This window comes from Pagrus pagrus (genome assembly GCF_965226575.1).
Source record: "Pagrus pagrus genome assembly, chromosome: 4".
Taxonomy (NCBI): Eukaryota; Metazoa; Chordata; class Actinopteri; order Spariformes; family Sparidae; genus Pagrus; species Pagrus pagrus.
Genome location: NC_140188.1, coordinates 19,049,000 through 19,073,091, shown reverse-complemented (window position 1 = coordinate 19,073,091; position 24,092 = coordinate 19,049,000). Strand labels below are relative to the sequence as shown.

The 24,092-nt window shown below is 40.0% G+C and overlaps 1 protein-coding gene across 2 annotated transcripts; it reads right to left on the bottom strand.

The window, feature by feature from the left end:
• Positions 1 to 8,033: 8,033 nt before the first annotated feature.
• LOC311256726 (T-lymphocyte activation antigen CD80-like) lies at positions 8,034 to 23,761 on the bottom strand. Of its 2 annotated transcripts, XM_084352000.1 has the most exons (9): positions 23,710 to 23,761; positions 23,484 to 23,570; positions 16,096 to 16,124; positions 15,206 to 15,270; positions 11,919 to 12,227; positions 11,263 to 11,538; positions 10,153 to 10,290; positions 9,972 to 10,023; positions 8,034 to 9,767 (listed from the first exon to the last, which is right to left on the bottom strand). In XM_084352000.1, exons 2-9 carry the CDS (start codon positions 23,487 to 23,489, stop codon positions 9,719 to 9,721), a joined length of 924 nt encoding a protein of 307 aa, XP_084208126.1. In that variant the 5' UTR covers positions 23,490 to 23,570; positions 23,710 to 23,761; the 3' UTR covers positions 8,034 to 9,718. The 2 variants fall into 2 exon arrangements, with proteins under 2 accessions (XP_084208126.1, XP_084208125.1); XM_084351999.1 differs by lacking the exons at positions 23,484 to 23,570; positions 23,710 to 23,761 and having other exon boundaries at positions 16,096 to 17,320.
• Between the last annotated feature and the right edge of the window lie 331 nt (positions 23,762 to 24,092).

Here is a 24,092-nt window from a genome sequence, read left to right as displayed (position 1 = left end):
CTGTTGATGTGCAGACTATATACTGCTGTGTGTAGAAAATAATTGGATAAATGTCACACAGCTGTTGCAACAGCCATTGCCAAAGGTGAGTGGTTCCTTGAATCCACAAAAGTAGCTAAGTGAGGCTACTGATTTTTCATCTGAAAAGATTCAATAAAATTATACTTGTTGATTTGATTAGAAAAGCAGCTACAGGGAACTAAGAAAGGTTTTTTGTTGTTGTTGATTCTGGCGGCCCCTGTGGACAACAGCAGTATGAACACCACCAGCTCGTGTCCTCGAGAGCTTTTGCATACAATTGTTTCGAGTGATAGGAAGATCCAACGTATTTTTAATTCTATTTTTCTTCTTTAGGCAGGCATGAGGTAAGGTTTCAGTTCATGGCTATGTAAGAAATTAAGTAAACTTTATTTTTGTGCCCTGCCGTACCACGGGCCTACAGAGCAGCTTCTTTCCTCAGGTTGTGAGGCACCTCAATTCATCCTCAAGACTCTTGCTTTGACTCATTTTGACTGAATTATGTGTACTAGAAAATAACAGGTTGGTAAAAACACAGAAAATCATGTCAGTTTTATGTTAAAACAGCAAAATACAATTGTTGTGTCCAGCATAGCTCTGTAACTCTTATTGCAATGATGTATTTTTGTCATGAGAACACAGATTCCTTGAACAACAAGAAAGCGACAACATGCCAAGTGTAAATCAAACAATTTAGTATACATTTTGACATTATTTGTAGTTCACTTAAATATTGAAATATATGCAAAGTGCACAAGGTTTGTGTTAATTGGGCTATGTTGGCTTTAACAAATTTTGTAAAATAAACTCAAATCAAAAATACTACTACTATAAACAGTTAAAAAATCATTGTTGTACATTTTACAATTCAAAACATATAATGTCCTGACCCTGGCGCACTGGAGGAGGGAAACAGACACCCACATTTGACAGGGCTTTAGTTATGGCCCATTATTGTACACTAGAGTAATTAAATTCTCCCATTATCGCTGTCTGGTCTCAAATAAACCACACAAACTGGCTCCCTTACTCATGTAAATAAAGACAAAAGCACAACCCTTCACTTCATGGCCATGCAGTTATCTTTAGTGCAACAGAAAATGTCGCAGCAACCAAATAAGGTCAGAGCGGCGGAATCTCCACAGTAGTAGGCTGTGAAATGTAAACACCCGTGCTTGGGAAAAGTCCTGTCGAACAGCAGCAAGACATAAGATGTAGCAGGGAACGAACATCGTGTATGTATATTATGATGTCACTTACAGTCTTTCACAACACACATTACAAATACTTTTGACGGTCTTTGATGTTGAGCCTCTGCGGAAACATGAAGCTGCCAGCCGTCTGCAGCCAACTGGGCATCTTACCACCGATCCCTCTCACCGGCCTCTGTTCTTCTTCTCGTTGGCTCCCCTCATACGATCCTCCCACGGGACAGTCGGCTTCACTCTGATCACCTGTCTGAGTGTTTCAAGCGGCACAACAATGTCTACTGTACAGTCTGATTGATAGATGGATAGAAACTGTGTATAAAGTTTACTCTGAGTGTGTGTGTGCGTGCGTGTGTGTGCAAAAGTAAAGGTCACATCTTAAGCAGTTCTATAAATATTCAAAGGAGATGTGACTCGACTCTACTCAACGTCTGCTCAGATTTCGCTCATCCACTCGCACACACACACACACAAACACACACACACACACACACACACACACACGCACACACAGCTTTAGATACCAGGTCACAGCCTAGTTGAAAAGGCCTTGGCCAAGAACGCCTTTGGTGTATCACCATTACAGAGAGGTGTTAATAGTTCTATTGGGCTCCGAGCCAGCGAACGTCCCTCCCTCCCAATTTTTTTTCAGGCTGTTTCAAGTCTCTGCTGATGGTTTTTGGCTCAACCAAACCGGGACCACCGGCAATGTTTTCATCCTCTGACCAAGAGAAATATTGCCGTTGATTCACACTCATAAAGTCCACCTTGGTTTCCAACAGCTTCATAAACCTGCCACTATAACTTTAGAGAACAGAAAGCAATAATTCTGGATAGATAGATAGATAGACAGATAGATAGATGATAGATAGATAGATAGATAGATAGATAGATAGATAGATGATAGATAGATAGATAGATAGATAGATAGATAGATAGATAGATAGATAGATAGATAGATAGATGCCCCTTGCCCATGTCTTTATTTATCCTCTTCCCTTCTTCCCTCTGGTGTGTCTTCTCCCTATCTCAGGCTTCGGGTCAAGGGTCAGAAAGCACCAAGGTGATAAATGCTTCCAGGTCACCTCTCCTGTCACTGGGGGTCAGGGAGAGGCTTTCTGCAGAGACAGCAACAACGTGATCACTCAGCTGAAGCAGCACAGCTGAACCCCCTGACCTGCTCCGTCCTTCTCGTGTCTCTGCTCCATCAGCCTCATTCTACAAAAGGTGTCTGTTACAATTTACACAAAAGGGGAACACAACACCAAAATTCAAAGCGAGAAACTTTAGTCAACAACTAAATCTAAGTGACGCTTTTTGATGATGCTGATTGTTGTTTCGACATCACTAATGTTTGAAATGACAGCAGACAACTTCAAATACTGACACTTTGGGGTTGTTGGTCGGGTCGGTCGCCATCCCAAAGTGTTGGGAGTTGGGAATGAGACTTAAAATCCAAATTTCTTACAAAGTGGACCTTTTATAGATGTACCCAGTTTTGTCATCACAAACACAGCTGTATTGAAACACTTGACAGCCATCCTCATAATGTAATTTGAACGTAATATGACACTTATTGTAGAAATGTTGATATAAGTATAAAACGTACAATTTTAACATTTCTGTGGTTCGCAGAAACGTACTACGCCAGCATTTTATCCTGGGACTGGGCTGCACCGGGATGTGTAGCTCAGGACAAAACACACAAAAAATTCATGCTGGGATTTCCACTTTATTCTGCACGGTTACACCACCGAGACACACACACACACACACACACACACACACACACACAGACAGACACACACACACTTATGACAGTGAAACGCCTGGTGTTATTTTGAGAACGTTAACAGCCCAGCCTCCCTCATGCTGATCAGCTCCGCTCTCCCGCTGTGAATCGATGCCTTGTGCTCCGGCTCCTCGCACTAAAACTAATCTAGTTGACTTTCATAACTAGTATAATCTGATTATAAATCCCCTGGTATGGACTGCACACAGAACAGTGTGGCAGAGGTCACACGCCTCTCGCTGAGAAACGCCACAGGGCCATGTCCCGACTGAAAAGGTTCTCCATTAAAGCAGGAGATTATACACCCTGCTGCGTCACTGGAAAACAGAACAGTCCACTCAGATTGTTCATAATTATTAGATCTGCTTTCTTTGCCTTGACTCCTAATGTGCCTATAAAGACTTTCATTCTTCACATGCTTAATTACATCTGGAAACAAAACTGCGATCTGTAGTTCAGAATGAGAGTTCAGTTTCTATAAGTGTTTCTATCCTTTAAGATGTTTGTTTTTAATCTCACAATAGATTTTAAAGGTGCAATACATAACAATTTCAGTAGAGAAGGTTCAAAAATTGACTAAAATCAACAGACTAATAGGCTGCTTTGCTAACATTATAAAAACTTCTGAACTCCCAATCCAGACCACTAGATGCACAGCTAACCAAGCTCACTAGCTAACGGCAGCTACAGTTAGCTGTTGCTCTGGTGATATGCTGACCCCTATTTGTTTTGACTACAACAGCTTCCCAGTTCTTACATTTTGCACCTTTAATTAGGCCAGATATAAGGTTGGTTTGCTACCGATAATGATACAGTATATGATATGAAATCTGAGGCACCCCTTGATGTTAAAGGTTTTTAAAAAAATGATTTAAAAGACGTAATGAAAAATTGAACTTCACTGTGGGCCTAACAAAATTTGGGTTTTTTTAACGTGAACAAACCAATGTAAACAGGGCTTTTTATTGTCTTTCTATGGAGTCCATTGGTTTTTACTATTTCTTAGATACAATTACCCCATTCCAAACCTTTGCCCAAACACACTAAAACATACCGCTCACTGCTCTGATTTTTGTATATTCAGTGGTCAGTTTTAGCGTTAAGATTTCCTAATAGTAGCTCTATCTCATGTTGAACTTAAGCGCCTCATATCCTTTTCCAGTACCTCAAATTGACTAATGTTTATGTTTAAACCCAGTCTGACATGTGGTGTGTTTCTTCTGCAGCCACCACAGAGGAAAGTCCTCCCTGGTTTGTTTGGGTTAGACAGCAGAGGAATGAGGGAGGGAGGACAGAGGGATGGAGAGAAGTGGGAGGTGAGGGGATGATGACAGGGGAATGGGGGGGGTGAGTGAGTCTGGACAATGCGCTCTGAATTTTAAAAAGGGGATAGAAAAAGGTGAGGGAGAAGGAGGAGGTTCGAAGGAGAGAAAGGTGGCGGAGGGGAGGGGGAGGAAGGGGAGCTTGTGAGAGGGAGGGGGTGACGGGGCAGAGGGGAGGATAATTGGAGGGAGGAGAAGAGCGGAAGGGAAATGACGGAAGAGGGAACAGAAGGAAAGTGAGGAGAAGGAGTGAATGTGTGCAATGAGGGAATAAAAGAATGAAGGAGAGAAAGAAAAGAGGTGGGGAGAAGGGAAAAGAGGGGAGGAGGAGGAGGAGGAGGAGGAGGGCAGGGACCTTGGGGGTTACATTCCTGAAGTGCAACCAGCCTGGTGCTGCTCTGCTGCCCAATGTAAACACAGGGCAGAGAGGTGGACTGACAGCCTGTCACTGTGACTCATGGGAGCGAGAGAAAGCGAGCGAGGAAGAGAGGTGGAGGTGTGCTCGGAAAGAATGAAATGTGTGAAGAGGGAGAAAGAGAGATATAAAGAAGAGGAAGAGGAAGAAGTTATTGAAACAGTCTGAGACAGTGGTGGAATGTAAATAAGTACATTTACTCAAGTGCGGTACTTAAGTACAAATATGAGATACTTATTTTCCTTTCATGCTACTTTATAAGTCTACTCCACTGCATCTCAGAAGCAACTCGAATGGCAGTCAGTAGAGCGCATACCGCCGCCAAGGCCCAACAATCCCCTTTCAATCAGTCGAGCCTCATCCAATATCAAACTCAATATAACTCAAACCACTCATATCTACTTAACAGTAATTTAAGATCATCAGAACTAGGATCTGCATCAAAATGTTCTCATAGACACCACCAACCTAAATACACCTGATTTTTTCATCAAGATCGCTGTGTTATTATCATACAACTGTATGTTTTGTTATAAATGACAAAACAGTCACAAGTACAGATGAACCAATATTAATTGATTGGCCGAATTAAAGGTGCGACATGTAAGAATTGGCAACCTGTCGAGTTCAAACAAGCAGGGGGCAGTATATCACAAGAGTAAGTGCTAAGTGTTGCTAACTAGCTGCAATTAGCAGGAGACCCCAGGCTCAGAAGCCTTTCAGTGAACACGGTCATAGGACACACCAAACACTGCCTCAGGCAGAGGTGTAGTCCAGGGTATACGCAGGTATACGGCGTATACCCACTTATTTTTCAGTCAGCATTGCGTATACCCACTTCTAAATCCCCCCTGTGTTTCCCCTACCGTTGTATAGGGGGGGGCGCCCCGCCCACCGGGACCCCCCTGAAAGTCAAGTTAATTTCATTTCCACGTTTTTTAAGCGCACTCAAAGTGATTGTGGCGAGGCAAACGTTAGATCTGCTGCTAGTAGTTAGCATGGCAGTACGATTGTGAGATCAATGTAGATCGGAGAACTGTTGGCTGATGTTTATTGACAGATTGTCACACTCTACAGCCAATGGTATCGTTAACAGCGTGCTGCCTGACCAATGACAGTGTAGAGACCCACACGGGGCGGGATCTCAACACGGAGCGGCGCTAAAGTTTAGCTGCTTAGCTAGCAAGGACTCGTCGCGCTGCTACGTTATCACTGAGTTTAGTCAGCACGTGAGAACTCGTCTGACACGGAGAGTCTCCTGTTGTGTGCTTCATGTGTGAAACAACAACTACAATCTGGACTTTGTCTGTAGTGTATCTTTGTTAAACGGCTTCATTCAGCGTCTCTCCCGCCCCTCTGGCACCGTGAGTTACCATGGTTACAGGACCGCCCTGAAACTTTATAATGATGATCAATAAGAAGTGTTTGGTTAGTTTGACTGTACAGAGTCATGATTGTTGCCTGATTGTAGCTCAATGCTGAAATCTTGTATTATAACATAGAACAAAGCCTCAGAGCTTCTTTGATTATTAACATGTTAGTGATGACAGAAAGTGATAACTCGCCATCAGACTGACAAGGCTGCAAAAGTTGCTGCTTGTATGATGTATTTTTCTGTTAAACGATAAGAGGCTCACTTTAAACAATATTATTTGTACTAATAATAATGATGATGAGAAGAAGTAGAAAAATAGCGTACTGAAAAGTTCTGTAGATGGTTGATTATTTGAAAGAGTGAAACTTGAGAGAAGCTTGGCAAAAATAAAGAAACAGATTGATTTCATAGATTGAAAATTACATTGAAAAGACAAAAAACATTTTAAGTGCAAATAGAACAGCTGTTCAGATCATCCTCCTGGCTGAAGACGTCAACTACCTTCCTTGGTCCATCCACAGTGTGGATGGACTAAGGAATAAGGAATAGTTCACTCAAAATGCATAGTTGTCTCTCACTAGTCTGTGGGCCAGTATTGGTTAAGTAATTTCATATTACTTGCTGCTTCCTCCCTGAGATCAAGCAGCAGAAATTGTGACAATAAGCAAATACTACTGATGGATTTTGGGGTAAATTAAATAGAGTAGTCTTACATGTCACTGTTGCTAAAACAGGCCGTTTTTCTGGGCTGCGTTAAAAAAAGGGAAAAAATTGAGAGTATACCCACTTCTCCAGTGACCACTACACCACTGGCCTCAGGTATTAAAAGACGGCCTTGGCCTAGATTTTAACATGCTGCCCCTGCATTTTAATACTTTAAATACAATTTGATGATTATACTTTTTTTTTTTGTTTTGATTGCACGACTACATACATAACAGAGTATTTTCACAGTCTTTCAAAGGTCTTAGTACTCCCTCCACTGATGGACTCAACAGCTTCATGTGAGAAAACGGCCTTACATCTCCTGTCCTTGGCACCTCACCTCACCCTTCTCTTCCACTTCGACAAACCTTCTACTGGCAAAAACCTACATACTGAGGTCAAAGAGAGACATCTTGTATCCCTGTTCTCATTGCTCTGATTGTACATTGTGTGCTGAATGTATAAACACTGTTTCATTCCCTGGGCAGGCAGAAAGGAAGTTTCTGAGCTCTTTGCAGTCTAGCTGACAGATGTGATCAGACTCATGGATGTGGTACTTCAAAGCAATATTCTGATGTTAGGGTATACACAACACCAATCAGCCATGACAGTGGTGTTGACGTGGTGGTGCTAGTACTACATCTAGTGGCAATAAAACTGTATTGCAACTGAAAAAATAAGGCGGGTAAAGCTCTTTCTAGAGGGAGTGTAGCCTTTTATGTGACTAAAATCCTCAGCTGAGCCTCTTAAAACATTTACATTGTATGAATACAATCTACTGCAGCAGTTCAAATAGTATATTCTGACCATATGTTAAAGTGAGTGGAACATTTGTGTAGTTCTTCCCATGACACAATAAAAATTAAAGTACTCAAGTTTGATTAGTGAATGCACATTTCACTAAACAGAAAAATGAGAGACGGACAGGAAGTTATGTGAAGTGACAAACTAGAAAAAGTTTGAGGAGTGTTTTGTACAGATTTAGGAAATGAAAGCAGCCGTTTGAGTTTCTTTTGTAATTCAGAGGAAGGAGGAATAACAGAGGTCTCCTTACCCACAATCATGTAAACAGGGTGAACAATGTACAGTTTGGTATTGAGAGAGAAGAACATACAATGAAATAAATATGGGGCAATGCAGTATACAAACATGTTATTCAACATGAGAACAGTCACCAGAGAAAAGACCAAAATATGAATACAGATGTTAACAGCAATTTAATTTAAAAAGAGGAAAAACACATGTTCCTTCGTACTCAACATTGCACTTTACAGGGGAATACTGGGATCTATAACTGAAACAGCAAAATATAGAGAACAAATTTAGGCTCAAACAGGATTTCGTATTTTCACAGCTTCCACTTCTGTTCGTTTGACTAAATAAAGACTATAACACTGGACACAAATTAGGGAAATAACGTACCTTTCGATCACTTTAAAACTAACCATGACTGTTATATATGTGACTTGTAATGAAAATTTTAAAAATTCCATAAGGCCAAACATTAAAGACCGAAGGCTATTGTAGACCGAGATATACCAAGATCCCCTTCACCCCCCCACCGTTAAAAATTCCAGAATATATGAATATGAAAATATTTTTCAATTTCCCAAGTTTCACCCCCGGACATAAGATGTCTCCTTCTTTGCTGTTACAGTATATGCACACAAGTTTCCACATCACACTTGTGAATGCCTAATATAGGACCAGGAATTTACACAATAAGCAAAGAATGTAAAAACAGCCTTCTAGTGTCAAATCACACACGTTGTTCTGCACAGTGGCTCTCAAACATTCGACTGTAGGAACAAGAAGAAAAACACATTTTTGACACAAGGGGGACTTTGGGGAAATGCATAAAGTGCAACAACAACAATATACTGTATTTAAAAATGACAAAACAAAGTCCAAAAGTGACACTTTCACAGATTGCATAGAAAAAGGGAAGCACCTGGGAAAGGAACTGTTGACCGGTGGAGTGTCATGACACCTTATCTTGACGATTAGTGGCCAGGAGGCTAAACTACAGCAGCAACACACAATAAATATCCCACAAGAAAAAAATGTGGAAAAGAAGCTCATTGTCAGTGTAACAGTTATAACAATACAAAAAATAAATTAACTTCAATACATTGACAACCATGAAGGAGGTCAATTCAAGACCCGGATAAATTAAAGCATCAAATTTAAGCCTCTCTCTCAAGCAATGTGTGAAGACAATAGCCACCTCTCCACAAATTTAATACCCTCCCATCTCAAAAAGCTATTGTTTGTCGTCTTTCATGGCTTGGTCAAGTGTGCCTGAAGTAAGCCCAAGGGTTTCCCTTTTTCTAGTTGTCCAGTTCGATTTCAAGAACACCCCACATTCACATGGAGTTCTTCTTTACAACTGTGAGCACCCTGACTTTTCTTCTTTTTTCTTCATTAACAGACCTGTCTTCTCCCCACAGAGGTCAGTGTAACACTTAAACATACATGACATCAAACTTTAGGTACTTTTGATTTTACTGCTCACAGTGCTGGTGGGTGTGTCCCTAGGAGACTGTTTTCCTGTACACAACAACAATCTCACCACAGTTCACTGGAAAAGTCCTTTTTTTTTGAGAAGTAAGGTATTCCCAGTTGACTGACACACTTTGATCACAAGTAAAATGACACTAGCGATGAACACTTCCTCAAACACTGAGAAGTCAAATGTTGACAGCGAACAGTCACTGACTCCTGCCGTCACTGGCCTTATGTACCTAGTTTATCTGTATGTAGCCAGTCAGTCACTAATGTAATGTACACTTGCGTGACATACAGTTTTAATTCTAGATTATACAATGTGTAAAATGATCAGTCCGCGTAGAAATCGGATGATCTTCTTCACCAATGCCGAACTCAAGGTTGCTCGTTGCCTCCGTCGTTTTCTCTGAGTTCTACTTCCTCCCTGGAGAAAATGAAAAACAAAGTAGAGAATGGAAAATGGAGGGATGATTAAAAAATGTGAGCCATGTATATGATGGACATGCACACGTTACACATGCATACACTCCCAGCCTTATCAGCTTACATTTTACATTGCTTATGAATTAAATCAAAGTATTGTGTCCTTTTAAATGTGGTCAATTGTGTCTAGTAAACGTCCACTTACTCCTCACGTCCGTTTGCTCTCCACTCCTGCGTCACAACTGCTGCTGCTGCTCCTGAAAGCCAACGGAGAAACAGCTGTCAGTTTTTGCTCATTACTGTGGAGTCATTGCTCGCATCTTTGTATCGTTTCAGGAATATGCAAGTATTTAGAAAAGCTGCATTGTGACTATATCTGTCCTTACCTCGCTGTCTTCTCATGTGTTTCAACCACAGCGCTGATGCCACCATAATGGGAACGACCACTCCCACTACACCGATGATGATGATGGCTACTATTATCTCAGCACGTTGGCCAGGTGGTGGTGGAACCTCGCCTTTACCTTCGGATAAGAACAAATATTTATCAGAGTCAAATATTTATGAACTTGGACAGCTGAGTATATGGCTGCTTATAATTTAATAATTTAATGTTATTGTCAAAAATCCCATCAAAAGACCAAAACTGAGAATGTGTTAGTCCTTCTCTCAGTATTTTTACTACCCTGTCTGTGGCATTAAACCTCAAGGTGTGTTCCCACTGAAGATGTAAATCAACAAATGTAAGATTTACAGTTACATTTTTGATAGGTTGAATAATTTACTTAAAAGAACTGGACGCTGTAGTTGTTAGCACATATTACTCAAACTGAAGTACATTGTGCACTTGTTTGGGACTATTTCTTAGCCATGGATTTATATATATTTGATGCGCTAGTATATGTATATGTATATATATATATATATATATACGTATACGTATAATTACGTATTACGTAAGAAAAATCCAAAGCAGCATTAGCATCTAGCATCGCCACAATCAGCGTACCCATTATTCGAGATAAAGAACATGACAAGGCAACAAGGATTTTTGGATGAACTGACCCTTTAAATAGTATACTAAAGATATGTATAGACTTGTACAAAAGTACTTCCTCTCAATCATCATGACCCTATCCTCCGCCTGAATGTTCTTATTTTCTTAGTGTGTTGCATGTGTAGTTTGTTATGTGTAGCATCCAGTGTGGCAGTCCAGCAAATTGCCATTGTTAGCGTTAGCATTTAAGCTCAAGGTGCCGCCAAGCTTTATGGTGTCTTCATAGAAAAAAACTCTAGACTGAAGCTGAGGTCTATTCATCATTGACATGATATAAAAGGTTGAGAAAATTTTCCCTCAGACATTCCTGAAAGAGTAGCCATTAAAAATCTGTCGAGGGCTTTCCATTGCCTTTCACTTCCCAAAACTTTCCCAGCGTAAAAAGGATTTTGGTACAGAAACCATTAGGACTGGTATTTTTTCTTATTTTAATACTCACAGACGGTGGTCTTCTCTGATGTGACATTGCCTACTTGGCAACTGATGGAAACCAACTCTCCCTTGGAGCAATTGAAGGATGCAGTGCTGGAGCTGTTCCACATTAAAGTGTCCCGATCCTCCATTTCACTTTTATTCACCCGCCTCCACATCTGACCCCCAGGAACGTTCCACTCCATACTGGTTCGAGGATAGCCCCCATGCGATGTACATGTCACCAGGCAAGTAGATTTGTCTTCACTACAAGCCACTGTGACTTCAGGTTTGCTGTAGGTGGCTGTGGCAGAGAGAGGTACAGAAAAAAGAGTACTGTCATATATCTACAGCATGTCAATTGCCGTGATTAGCTTAAGCACCATAACCTTTTTTATGATGCCAAGAGATTTCACTCCCAGGGTCCAAGATCAAAATCTCACAGACAACTCATCAAACTGTGGGAATTCTACTGATTTTAGGCCTAATCATAATGCTTCTCCTATAAACATTAACCTTATGAGATGAATTAATCTGCATGGTGAAGACATGAATGGAAAACATAGGTCAAGCCCTAATGTGATTTTTTTTTTTGTGACAGAAAAGGAAAACAGCATCTCCACTTTAACAAGTGTAACTGTTAATTAAATACATTTTTAAACATTAAATTTAACAAACACATACCTGTGACTTTGATGTGTACGTCGTCAAAAGTGTCAGGGTTGTCCTTATCCGTGTACTGGATAATGCACTTATACCTCCCGGTATGTGAGATGCTCAGGTTATACATGTGCACTGTTGTGCCGCCCTTATCCACTCTGGTGTTCTCCCACCCTCTGTCGGGTGGTATAATTTTTGATGCATAGTAGCCATTGACGAATGTGTTACCTATTTGAAAGTAGAAAAAGGTGATATTCTTCTGTTTGTTACAGGGGCAGTGAATGGTCACATTCCCGCCAACCTCCCCTTGGACGTCAATCCGCTTAGTACTTTCTGGAAAAGAAGCATAAGGGGGAGTAAAGGGTTAGACCATAATTTAATGCAACATAATGACATTGATTCAAGGCAGAAATGTATGCAAGCCATGGCTATTGAAAACATATAAATATACTTCTGTTTCATAGGAAGCTTATTTCCTGTAGTCGACTTTGACAACATTCTGAATAGGTAGCATCTGAGCTGGTAGTTTTTTTGTAAAGTATATTATACTAAATAGATGTGGATTGAAAGAAATATTTTCTGTAAACAAAAAATGACGAGGGGGGGCAAAGCTGAATGCAGCGATTGGACTTGAAATTAACATAACTAATATATGTTGAGCAAACAGTTTTTAATTTAGGCTGTAGGTGGGTGTAAAGGTCAGGGGTTTTTCCTGTGAGATCTCCACCAAATGACGTAGTAGACAAATCTCAGTTCCTCTTCAGACTATCTGCCCTTTCTTTTGTATTAAATACATCCCAAGTAGTGTCCCCATGTTTTACACGATCTAAAGGTCACTGTATCGAAAGTGGTGTTACAGCGAGCTAAAGGTTTTACTTTTCATTATCACCTCATGTGTAGGTGTTTTTGGTAACCTCATGAATGCTTTTGCTCTGTTTAGAATTCAATTGCGTTCTTGACCGTCTATAGCTTGCCAGATGCAGTGTGCTGAAGGAAACCCCAAAAAACGATAGCATTTTTACATTTCCAGTTCCCCTGTCTCAAAGTCAATAGGTCTTTTGAATTGGTTTGTGGTTAAATAACACAGGCTTAAGATATGTACATGCTTTGTTCCAAGACATAAAGTACATCATTACATACCCCACAATTGAATTATAAAGGGTATACGTGACTTAAAAACGGTGGTTACTAACAAGTGGCTAAATGAGGCCACAGAGTTGTCGGGGACATTAAACATCATCATGCCTAAAGCATATTAAAGTGTGTATAGTATAGTGTAGTAAGACACTTAGTGGTAGTGACTTTATAGTCATGTGACTACATGATGTAGTTTGTTTATGGCAAACATTAGCTCTTTACATATTTAATTTACACTTAAAAAAATCATAAAAGTTCATCTGTAAAGATTATCTTGCTGAACAACACATGTAAGTATCATAAACTTACATGTGCCACAGAGCTTTTTTAGGTGAAAATCCCAAATCCAATTGAAAAATCCCATTTGCATTTTGCAGAAGGAACCAGGCAATGCTAACTTCCAGGTTAGCATACAAAATATATTGTCCCTACAGCGCTCTATTCAGCTATTCTCACAGGCTAGTCACTTTATCTGTCTGCTGTTCTGTGGTGAGCAGGTAGCTCAGTGGCTTGTGGTCACTGAGTGTGGTGGGACTGTGATAGTACATTTATGGGCCTTTAATCTCAAGTCTTCAACACAGGGTCCTCAGAGTTACTGCTGGAGGCCAGAAAAATGATTGTTTGATAATATTTTTAAAGGGTGTGTCTGAATGTGTCTGAAAGTACGCATTAACATGGATCCATATTATACTATCAGCAAAGATACATTTGTTAAAAAAAAACAGAAAACAGAAACAAAAACAGAATTTTTTTTTAACACATAGTCTACCAAAGATTACTTGCGCTAACCTATCCATATCCATAATAGTGTACTTATTGGCCAGTTATCTGTATTATTACACCAAGTGTACTGACATTCTTTTGAGCCACAGTGTTTGGTAATTTAACGAGCAAGAGAAAATCTCTTAGTGAGGCTGACGCACTTAACATTAGCCTTGCTTCAACTGCTTCGGGCTTGTTCAAACATGACACTATAGTTAATGTAGGCACAGTTAAATATGCTATAGATTTGTTTTTACAAAATATCCTGCTCCGTCTCACTATCAACTTAGTGGTCCTTGGCCTGAAAAGCGCTGAAGTCACTTGCCTTAAAGGAAAAGTTAGAGAATGGTTTGGTAAATGCGCTTAATCATTTTCTTGCCAAGGGTTAGATGAGATGTTTGATAGTGCTCTCATGTCTATGCTGAGAATGTGAGGTTAAACAGCAGCTGGTTAGCTTAGCTTAGCACAAAGACTCAAAACGGAAAGAATCAACTAGCCTGGCACCAATTTCCAGACGGAGTTGGCCTTCCACTCCGAAACACCGCTGTTCCAAATCCGACTTTCAAGTTCCAATTACTTCCCAATAGGGTTAGGGTCAGGGGTTCCCCAATAGCCTTTTCGGAATAGCGGGGTCTTTAGAAAAAATGGGAAACCACGCCATTACGAAGAATGGAAGTCTATTTTCCGAACAGCGGGGTTTCGGAAAAGCGGGTGTAACCTTTCCAGGCATAACACTAAGCTAAGGCAACTGGCAGCTGGTTGTAGCTTCACATATATCGTACGGACAACTGAGTGACATCGATCTTCTTACTAAAGGTATAATTCATAGAGACCGACTAAGGCCAGTTTAACAACAGACACTTTTCATTACGCTAACATACTGTGGGCTATATCTACCAGCAGAAACTACAGGGTCTATCAGACTATAACATCTTTGCAACACAGTGGGACATGGCATAACGTCAACACTGTCGTTTCTTTACTTTCTGTTTATAATGTTAGTTCATTTTTTGAATGTTTGGAACTCAAACTCCGGCCATGTCTTGCAAATTGCTCCTTTAACTATCGGCATGAAAGAGAGCCTTTACCCCCCCAAAAAATTTTAACTGTTCCTTTAAAACCAAAACAATAATGCAAACAAACAAAATGTTCTGTAGAGTCTAGTAAACTAAATTATTCTCTGTGTATTCATCTCTGCCGGCACACCTATCGCATTATGTGAAGCTATCTGATTTATTTGGAGTTTCACCACCGCTGGTTTGTAATACTTTTGGTGTTTTTTTTATTCATGTGCAATCAAGCATACTGCTATGACATCACAAACCTTCAGGCATATAATCTATTTATATAACCAAATACTCTCACTGTAAGATAAGGAGATTATTTATGCACTGATCACTGACGAAACTCACCTGTGACAGTGAAGGCCCACGTCATAGTCAAAATCAGAGCCAGCCATAGGAAAATCCTTTGGTTTCTTGGAAGACAGAGGGAAAATCAAATGTTATCATGGTTACCTTGGCAACACTGGGGCATAACACAGCAAAGACAATACAATACTCGCCGTGGCCCTATTCTCGGGAATGCTGTGAGTGCGCAGTTCAATTCACTTCCTCTGTTTTCACACATGTGAATAGATCTTATGATCTAATCTGACTGAACTTGCCCTCCTCTGTCACTAACCGTCATTCCCTCTAATGCTGAATTGAAACTGTCCTGCCTCCTCCTTTACAAAAACAAGTACACAGAGTTCATCAGCATGAACATTGTAAGTTGTTCACAATGTGTTCTTTCCGGATCCATACGGTTCTTATCAATATTTCCTCCTTTTGTTGACCTCCAAGCTTCTTTTGAGGAGCTTCAGTTTATGGCTCTTTACACAGGCAGCAATCGCTCCAGTGAGCCTGAAGGTCATATGTTATTGTTAGATTGACAGCTTTCTGTTAATTATGTTGGATTACGTCAGTACAAGTACAATTTAAGACTTAAGACTTCATCACAAGAGTGTTTGGATTCTCAGGAGAAAACTGGTGCATATATGAAAACTGTAGGTTTCAATATTTTTTGTTGTTTCCACGCAATCTTTTGTGGTTGACTTACAGTAATCAAGAAGGTGTTTGAATCAGATACTACTCTTGACAATGACTCTCAATGAGTTCATGCGGTTTGAATGATGACATCATTGTGTTTAAACATCTGCTGAAGTTTTTAAAATAGTTTATGAGTCACAGCATTGTACTGCATTGTCTGCAGCAGACAATTCAAAATCATAATGGCATAGTGGGAAATGATAGTTACTTACAAGAAATGGTGTGGATTAGAAGGTGATGCCTGTAGAAAAGAAAAACACATTGATCACTTGTTAAAGGACTGTCTTTTCATTTAATCTTTTTTAATCAGTGCACAGTAGCATTAACCAGACAGGAACCCATCGGAGTGGCAGGTTCGTAGTTGAGCGCTCATGCAGAGGTAAAAAAAACCTGTGATGCTGAAATCATCGATGTGGATCATATTAGACCAATGAGTTATTTGCTCTTATTTAGCAGGTGACTGATTGATTTACCTAATTTTTTCATACAACCTTGTTCCGAAAAAAAAAAAAGTTGGGACGCTGTGTTAAACATCAGTTAAAACAGAATGCAGTCATTTGCATACAGTGCTTGCTGACAGCGGTTTTACAAAGTGTTTCTGAGCCCATGTAGTCATATCCTTTATACAATCATGTCTTTCAGAAAGAGGAACATCACCCCATGCTCTCTTGTGAGTGACTCAGCCTTTCGAGGATGGCCATTTCCTACCCAATCATGATACTCTCACCTGTTACCAATGAACCTGTCTACCTGTGAATGTTCCAAACAGGTGTTTTTGGAGCATTCAACAACTTTCTTTTGGTGCACCTGTCCCAACTTGTTTGAAACTTGTTGCCACTGTTGCTAGCATCAAATTCAGAATAAGCATCAACAAAGTTTACCCAGCGTGGCAGCTGGATTTGTGAGATCACAGGTATGTAATCTCACATAGCCATCTTGCCAGGCTTTAAGCCATGTAATTGCTGACGAAATAGTGGCAGCAGGCGTGGTTTAGATGTGACGACGGCGAGAAGCGACTGTTAGCTTGTAAACAATGGCAAAGAACGGCACTGAAGGCTTTTCTCGATGGACCTTCTTGTGACCAGTTTTGTTACAGTTAGATTTAACAACTGGCACAGCTGGTAAAACTCTCCTTCTGTTGATCTGATTGGTCGAAGTTAGCCTGTGATAGCCAGTTACAGACAGATGATCACCTTCAAAGTATTTTTTGAAAGCACCTGACTTTTCCAAAGTTGCAAATTAAGTCAAACTGTCTTTGTTTACTGTTATCGCACTCTGTTTAATGTATGTTTTGTTCAGCATCCCATGTTTTTGGAATCAAGGATGAAAATCTAAAACTTTGTCAAGTTTTTCACTTTGTACTTGATTGAAAATGATTATTTAAAACAGTGTGGACAGCATGCGGAGTGTGTGTTTAGTGAAAAGGCAGTACAGCAAAGACTCTCTTCAACACACAATCAAAAAAACAATCTTATCTGAAATATCTGACTGCTCCTTCCCAGTCAGTGTTGAGAAGTAAAATGATATTTGTCATCTGAAAGAAAACATTGAAAAAAAAGGTGTTTTCAACAGTCACCAAGCTCAAGGAAAGTCCCTGCAGTGAGCAGTATTACTAAAAATCTGTCTCTGTTGTTGTGCAGAAGGGTGTCGGCTATTACGGTACCTGCTGGGGGAAACTGCCATCACAGTACCGAACAGTGCCTTCTGACTCATTTATTATTCTGTATGTGGTATATTAGAGATTCTCAAAGTTACTACTTCTCTCTCTATATATATATACATTTAGTTAGTTCATATTTCTGTCTATTGGTGTGTAAAAACTCAATTTCCCGCAAGGAAAAACACTGATTTCATTAGATGTTGCAAGCCAGCTAGACCTAAAGCCTTGGGAAATTCCCAGGTGGTAAACAACATCTCAGTTGTGTTATTTGTAGGGTATAGTGTTACAGGATAATGGGAAAGGAAGTGTGAACGCTGTCAGTCAAAGTGTATCACACACCTTGTCTTCTGAGACACCTGGTCTGACTTCACTCATACTGTGTACATACTGCACAGTCTAGAAATTGCGTGGGCTACTTTCAGTCCTTCGTTTTGTGCTGAAACTTTCTCTTAAAACACAGATTCACAGAATATAACAAATCAAGTACTTTGCAATAAAAAATAGCCTTTACAGAAAAAGGACTTCCTGGGGAAACACCATGATTAACTTTGAGCAGCCTAACACTCCTCACCAGAAACCACATCAGAGGGAATTCCCAAGGCCACATAATAACAAAAGTACTGTTCAGCTTACAGTGTGTTTAGTTTCATCATGGATCGATTGTGAAAGTGATATTAATAGCTATGGAATGCAATGATTTTATCAGTATCAAATGTAGTAGTATATAAGTAGTAGTAATATAGTATCATAGATCTACACTGAGTACTACCTTTGTGAAAGCTTGTGTTGATTTTCATTGCCGAGACTGAGACTGAGGTGTTTCTACAGGTTGTGGTTTGAATGTCTTTTTTTTTTTTCAAAGATTTGCAAAGCACTGCAGTAGATGCACTGCGATATTGTTTCGAGGAAACAAGTACGTGCTTTTAAGAGTTGGCACAACAGAAAAGCGACAAAACCACATACCGGTCCCACACACACATCACAGATGTCTTTTTAATGTGGGAGCAGCGTGGCATATTTACGACGATAGAAAATAGAAAGTGTGTGAAACTGATGACACTGAGGTGAGAGATGTGTATTTGTTTGCCACGCAGCTTCTCTCATCACTGTCCCTTTCACGAAGAATAACACCCAACCTGACTTTCTATTTCCTTTCTCATTTTCATTCACTTTGGACTCTTCACACGCTGAACTGTAAAGTAAGGTCACAACGGTGTCAGGAATGCTGGATAATTGTTCCATAGTCACTTTACATTCCTGAAATAGTTGTATCCTGTAACTTTAGTCACTCTGCCACAATATTTCGTAACTAAACCAGTCATGTATGAGATCAGCAAACACATGTATTATCTAAAATTAGCCAGTGTGTAGTGATTTACACTGTCGACACACGCCTTGCTTTCTGTCTTAGTCACAAAAGTTACACAGACAAGGCTGAGTAACCTTCCCGGCATGTATCTGCACATATCTTTCCTACTGTGAGATAGTCCTTCTGATATACATGCAAGTGTTATAGTTTACTTGTGGCTAAAACTTACTTGATAATTTTGTTCACTACTTCTGCTAAAACAACTGTAGGTCGCTCAACAACCAAGCTCATGCCAGATTTAGATTTTGAGAAGCTATGAGTACACACACACACACACACACACACAGACACATGCACACAGCATTTTTCACGCGCTGCTGCTTAATGAAGTTTCAAGCATTTCATTCAAACAGGAAGCTATGTTCGTACATGAGAGACAGCCCTTATTTCTAATGTCAACATGGCAGCAATAAAAGCCTCATTCACTTCAATGAAAATATTACAATGAAACAATAAAACTAATTGTTTTTCAAAGAGACAGGGGGAAGAGCTCTTACCATCTCGATGTCTCCTTCTCTGTGTATCTGAGAGAGGAAGTGAGAGCTCATACAGACAAGCCTTCGGGGGGGTGGAGCTTTATGACGCATATGAGGCTTCTTTTTTTTCATCCATTCTTATCGAAACCACATGAGGTCAGCAAACTTGATGTCAACCTGAGCGCTAAACACAGTCCTTGTTAGTTGTACCAAACCTGTTGTATCTTTGAATACAACATGATAGTAACACATTCATTAGTGTATGTACTGGTGTTTGTTTTGCTGAGATTTAACCTGCATGTCTAACTCACTGGTGAGCAACTTAAAAAGGTTTCCAATGAATCGTGTGGGCGCATGGTTATTGCGTGTGCACTGGTGTGTGTGTGTGTGTGTGTGTGTGTGCTTTCACTACATTATGTGACGTAAGAAATCAGACAGCTTCACAAACTTCCTTGTTTGCTCACGGATTGAGTTTCATTAGACCATCTGACACGTGTCTTTCTTTGGAAGAGATCTCAGCCGTTAACTTAATGCGTGATATTCTGCTGAGATGTGGGAAGTGAAAAGTAAAGGTCATAGTTTACTTACGTTTACTGACCTGATCTGCTTTAAGTACATAATTGGAAACAAGGAAACACTAACCAGTTTCAAGTAAAATTGCCTCCAATGTTTAAAATCTGAAAAAAAAACAAACAATAGGCAATCATTAACATGCCATCTAGTCTGTTTCAGGGTTATAAATGCATAAATCATTCACTGTTGTAGATGGCCGTAAACTGTAACTTCTTGTGCCACTAAGAGCAGCTTTGAATGATGGAATTATGTAACACAGAGAGCAGAAAAGGTGGAACCAAATGCAGGAGGCAGCACGCAGATAAATCAATGGATGAACTTTGATTCAAAATAACAGCTGGGACAGGCACAACAATAGACAACCTGACAAAGACTAAACTACAACCTGGACTTAAATACATGATAAACTAACAAAGGCATTAGATGCAGGTGGAGGAGGCGGAGAAACACACACAGGTGAGGGGAATGAGTGGAGGAAACAATAGAGCAGGGAGGGAGCTGAGCATAAAGGTCTTATGAGGCTGATGTGAAACAGGTGGGAAGGGAAATTCAGGCTGGGGAGGTGTACATGACCACAAGAGCACAGAACACCGGGAATACAGGTGAGCGGGAAGACAGACAAAGACAGGAACAATTAAAACAAACAGAAACGACAAAATTACACAGGAAATACCTGAACTAAAAACCCAAACCATGACAACGGGTAGATATTGAGACAGTGTTGTTATCATGAGTTCTTTTGACCATGATAATGGTGTAGTTAAAATCTGATGTTGTGACAGCCTCAGGTGAAATACAGGCGTGAGATACATCGTTTTTGACTGCAGGAACATCCGGGATTACTTCAATTAGTTCGTTCATCATGTCCAAGTTGTAGTGATTGGTCTGAGGAGGTTGCTACAAAGTAAACTTTAAGGAGTACTATGTAACAACTCTTAGCAATTAACTTGTATTAATCACTTTTTTTATCGGCCATATGTGAGCGGATTGTAACGTGAGACCTTCCCCGTCTCTCTCTGTTGTCTATACGAGCCTGTGGACGCTTTGTCTAAGTTGTTAAATGCTGCTGGACTGTGGATTTCCTTGTGGAGGACTCGGTCGGACTTTATGCATGTTCTCGAGTGCCTCGTCTCAGTGCGTCAGTCACGTTAGTTCAGAAATGACGTGCGCCAACATAAACGTACAACGCTCCACAGAGCCCCTTCAAATGTCTGTATGCCACACAATATTTCAGTCGCCTCCCATCAGAGTTTTATTTTACAGAACAGCTCCATTCTGGCACCAGATTGGGCACTACTGACATTTTCAGATGGTGGTTCATTCGTGAAGATGAGTCTTGTGTGAGTTTGTGTGTTTTTGAACATAGAATGAGTCACTGTGAACTGTGCCTTTTGGGTCAAAGTGGCCTGTGATTGACATTTTCTTTCTTAGAAACATCTGGTTTACTATTTTTCCAAACTGTACAGTACACTGCCCCAGCTGGGTTGCTCGTAACACCTAACATAACCACAATGTTTCACATTCAGGTTTTGTTCTTTGTTCTTCCTACCAGACATGATAGAACATGTTTTTCACTTCTGTTTTTCATCTCTTTGTTATGTCAAATGAAAATCAATACAGTAAATCCTATATTTATTCATTTTCATTGCCCACTTAATTCCTTTTAATTGTCATCCAAAAAAGGTTTTTAATTTGTAAGGTTCAATTCAACTGAACTACCCTGGCTGTAGCAACAGGACATAATGTCTAATGTGTTAACTTCGATTTAAACCAGATAATAAAGTGTTTCTACCCCGTAGAGCTCATTAATGTCACTCAGTGTTTGCTCAGTGAGACTGTCTTTGCACACTTTTCACAGCTCCTTGTCAGTTCTCCTTTACAGCTCTCGTTGGCCTCATGACACTTTCCACTGAAGTAAGGAAAAAGTGGTCAGAAAACCAAACTGTGTGTTTCGTAATTAAGTGGCGTTATGCCGTAACACAACTGCGTTATGCTCAACTAGTCTCTCACAGTTATTGACATAGATATGCCCACAAGTTGGCCAGTATGCCTTTTAACTCTGTTAAAAATCAATAATATTAAAGGATTAAAAGAGCATGACACAAATGCTGCTGATTTGTGGAAACTATACGATTTGCTGGGAAATTGTGCCACAATAACAGAATTTAGGGAAACAGACAAGGAGTTCCTGGGATTTTCCATGTGTATCCCTGTACATGTGAGAAACCAACCGATTAGGTCTCCTAAGTACTCCTCCTAAGTTGACTCACCCCTATGTCACAACACATTCTGGTACACTACTGTATATCTAGTGTGCTTTTGAATCATTGGTGTGCAAATGTTAACAGTAAAGGTATTTATATACGATGAATGTTAAATGTTTAAAGAATGACTGTAAGATAGAATGTGCTCTTTTCAAATGGGGAATTATCAATCAGATAAGGGGCTGTGTGCCTCAGCAACAAGCCAGTGACGTGAAACTAAATATGGAAGTCACATGAATGTTTGTGGGCGGTCATTTCTGGTAACACGTGATAACCACTTAACTCTTAAAGCTCTCTGTATTGGCTGAGAGGGACATCCAGGAGAAGTTCACACAATAATGAAATACAAATCTAATCTAAAGAATGAATATTTATTACAAAACAGATGCCAAAGCATTACAGGTGATCGTCTGCATAACACAGATTAATCAACACCCACAGGATTCTTTACATTCTTGCTTAGGGAGCTGAACAAAACGGTGTCTGTCTGTGGGCAGTATGTGGGTGGAAAGGCTTTTAAGATCACAACCACATCCCCAAAAGAGTTAATAAACAAATCAGTTCTCATCATTCGGGGGAATTTTGAAACCCAAGAAACCCAACAATCTCATATAGCTACCAGCTTCTTTTAGTAACATATGTCTATATGAGAGTGTTCCCTTAAACAAATGTACAACATATTCCCACAGCTTCAGTTTTTCTGTTGGGTGTGAAGACACTGTGTGTCCCTTCTATCTTTGTAAGGTCAGTGACAGAAACTAAACTCCAGTAACATGTTATGTCACACAGTGTTTCTGTGTGGGGTCTAAATTATATATATATAATATTAATACTTTAGTATTATACATTCATAAACAGCTATGTTTACATGGGCATTGATGGCAAAAATTAGCCACCGGCTCGATCACCAACTGGACCTCTGAGACTTAGAGACACCGAAAGCCCCTTTGTGACAATCAGTTTGAGTTCATTTAATCAATTGTGACTTTGTTGGAATACAGGAATATTTATTTACAAAGTAAAACTATCAATTGACATGATAAGACCTTTCAGGTATAGGTCCTTCCTTTATTATCTGGCACTGAAGCCCCCGAAGCCTATTTCATGCATATTCCTATATTAAATATTGGCAAACCTGAGGCCAGGTAATCCAGCATAGAAATACAATACAGCTCACAATGCGCACAGAAGAGGGGGCATAGAAAGTTTGAGAAGTTCAACCAAAAATGAAAGTCATTTACTGTATTTATGTACTCACCCTCATGCCGATGAAAAGTTAGATGAAATTTCGTAGTCCACAAAACATTTCAGGAGCCTCACAGTGAAACAGCGTTGCAGCATTCTCCTAAACAAGTGAAGCAGATGGGGACTCAAATTGATTTTAAGATTTAAGCTTTAAAAACAGCAACTCACTTAGTGTTCATATACAATTCATAAACACACAACAAGATAAGCGTTTTATTTTCTGATCAGCAACAGGCTACCTGACGTGACCTCCTTTCAACAGTCACAACACCACAGAAAAGGAAACAGGTGTGTTGCTCATTCTCAATGGAAATCTAAAAGTGACTGTGGTGATGTCGACCACATGTGAACTACAACACTTTCATACATTTGTAACACATCACAGGTGTGACGTTCATGTTAAACCCCAATGTGGTTATTAAATGCATGCAAATAATTGTTATTTTGTTCTTGTTAAAAAAGCACAAGTTACGTGCATGGTCACACTTCACTTGTCAGGAGACCTTCAGCTTTTCAGAAAGACCTATAAGCTTAAAGAAGTTTAAAGATACGACAGAAACGGACAAAACCAGCGGCGCTGTGCGGCTCTGACGCACCTACGTAAAAGGCGTACGTAAATTGC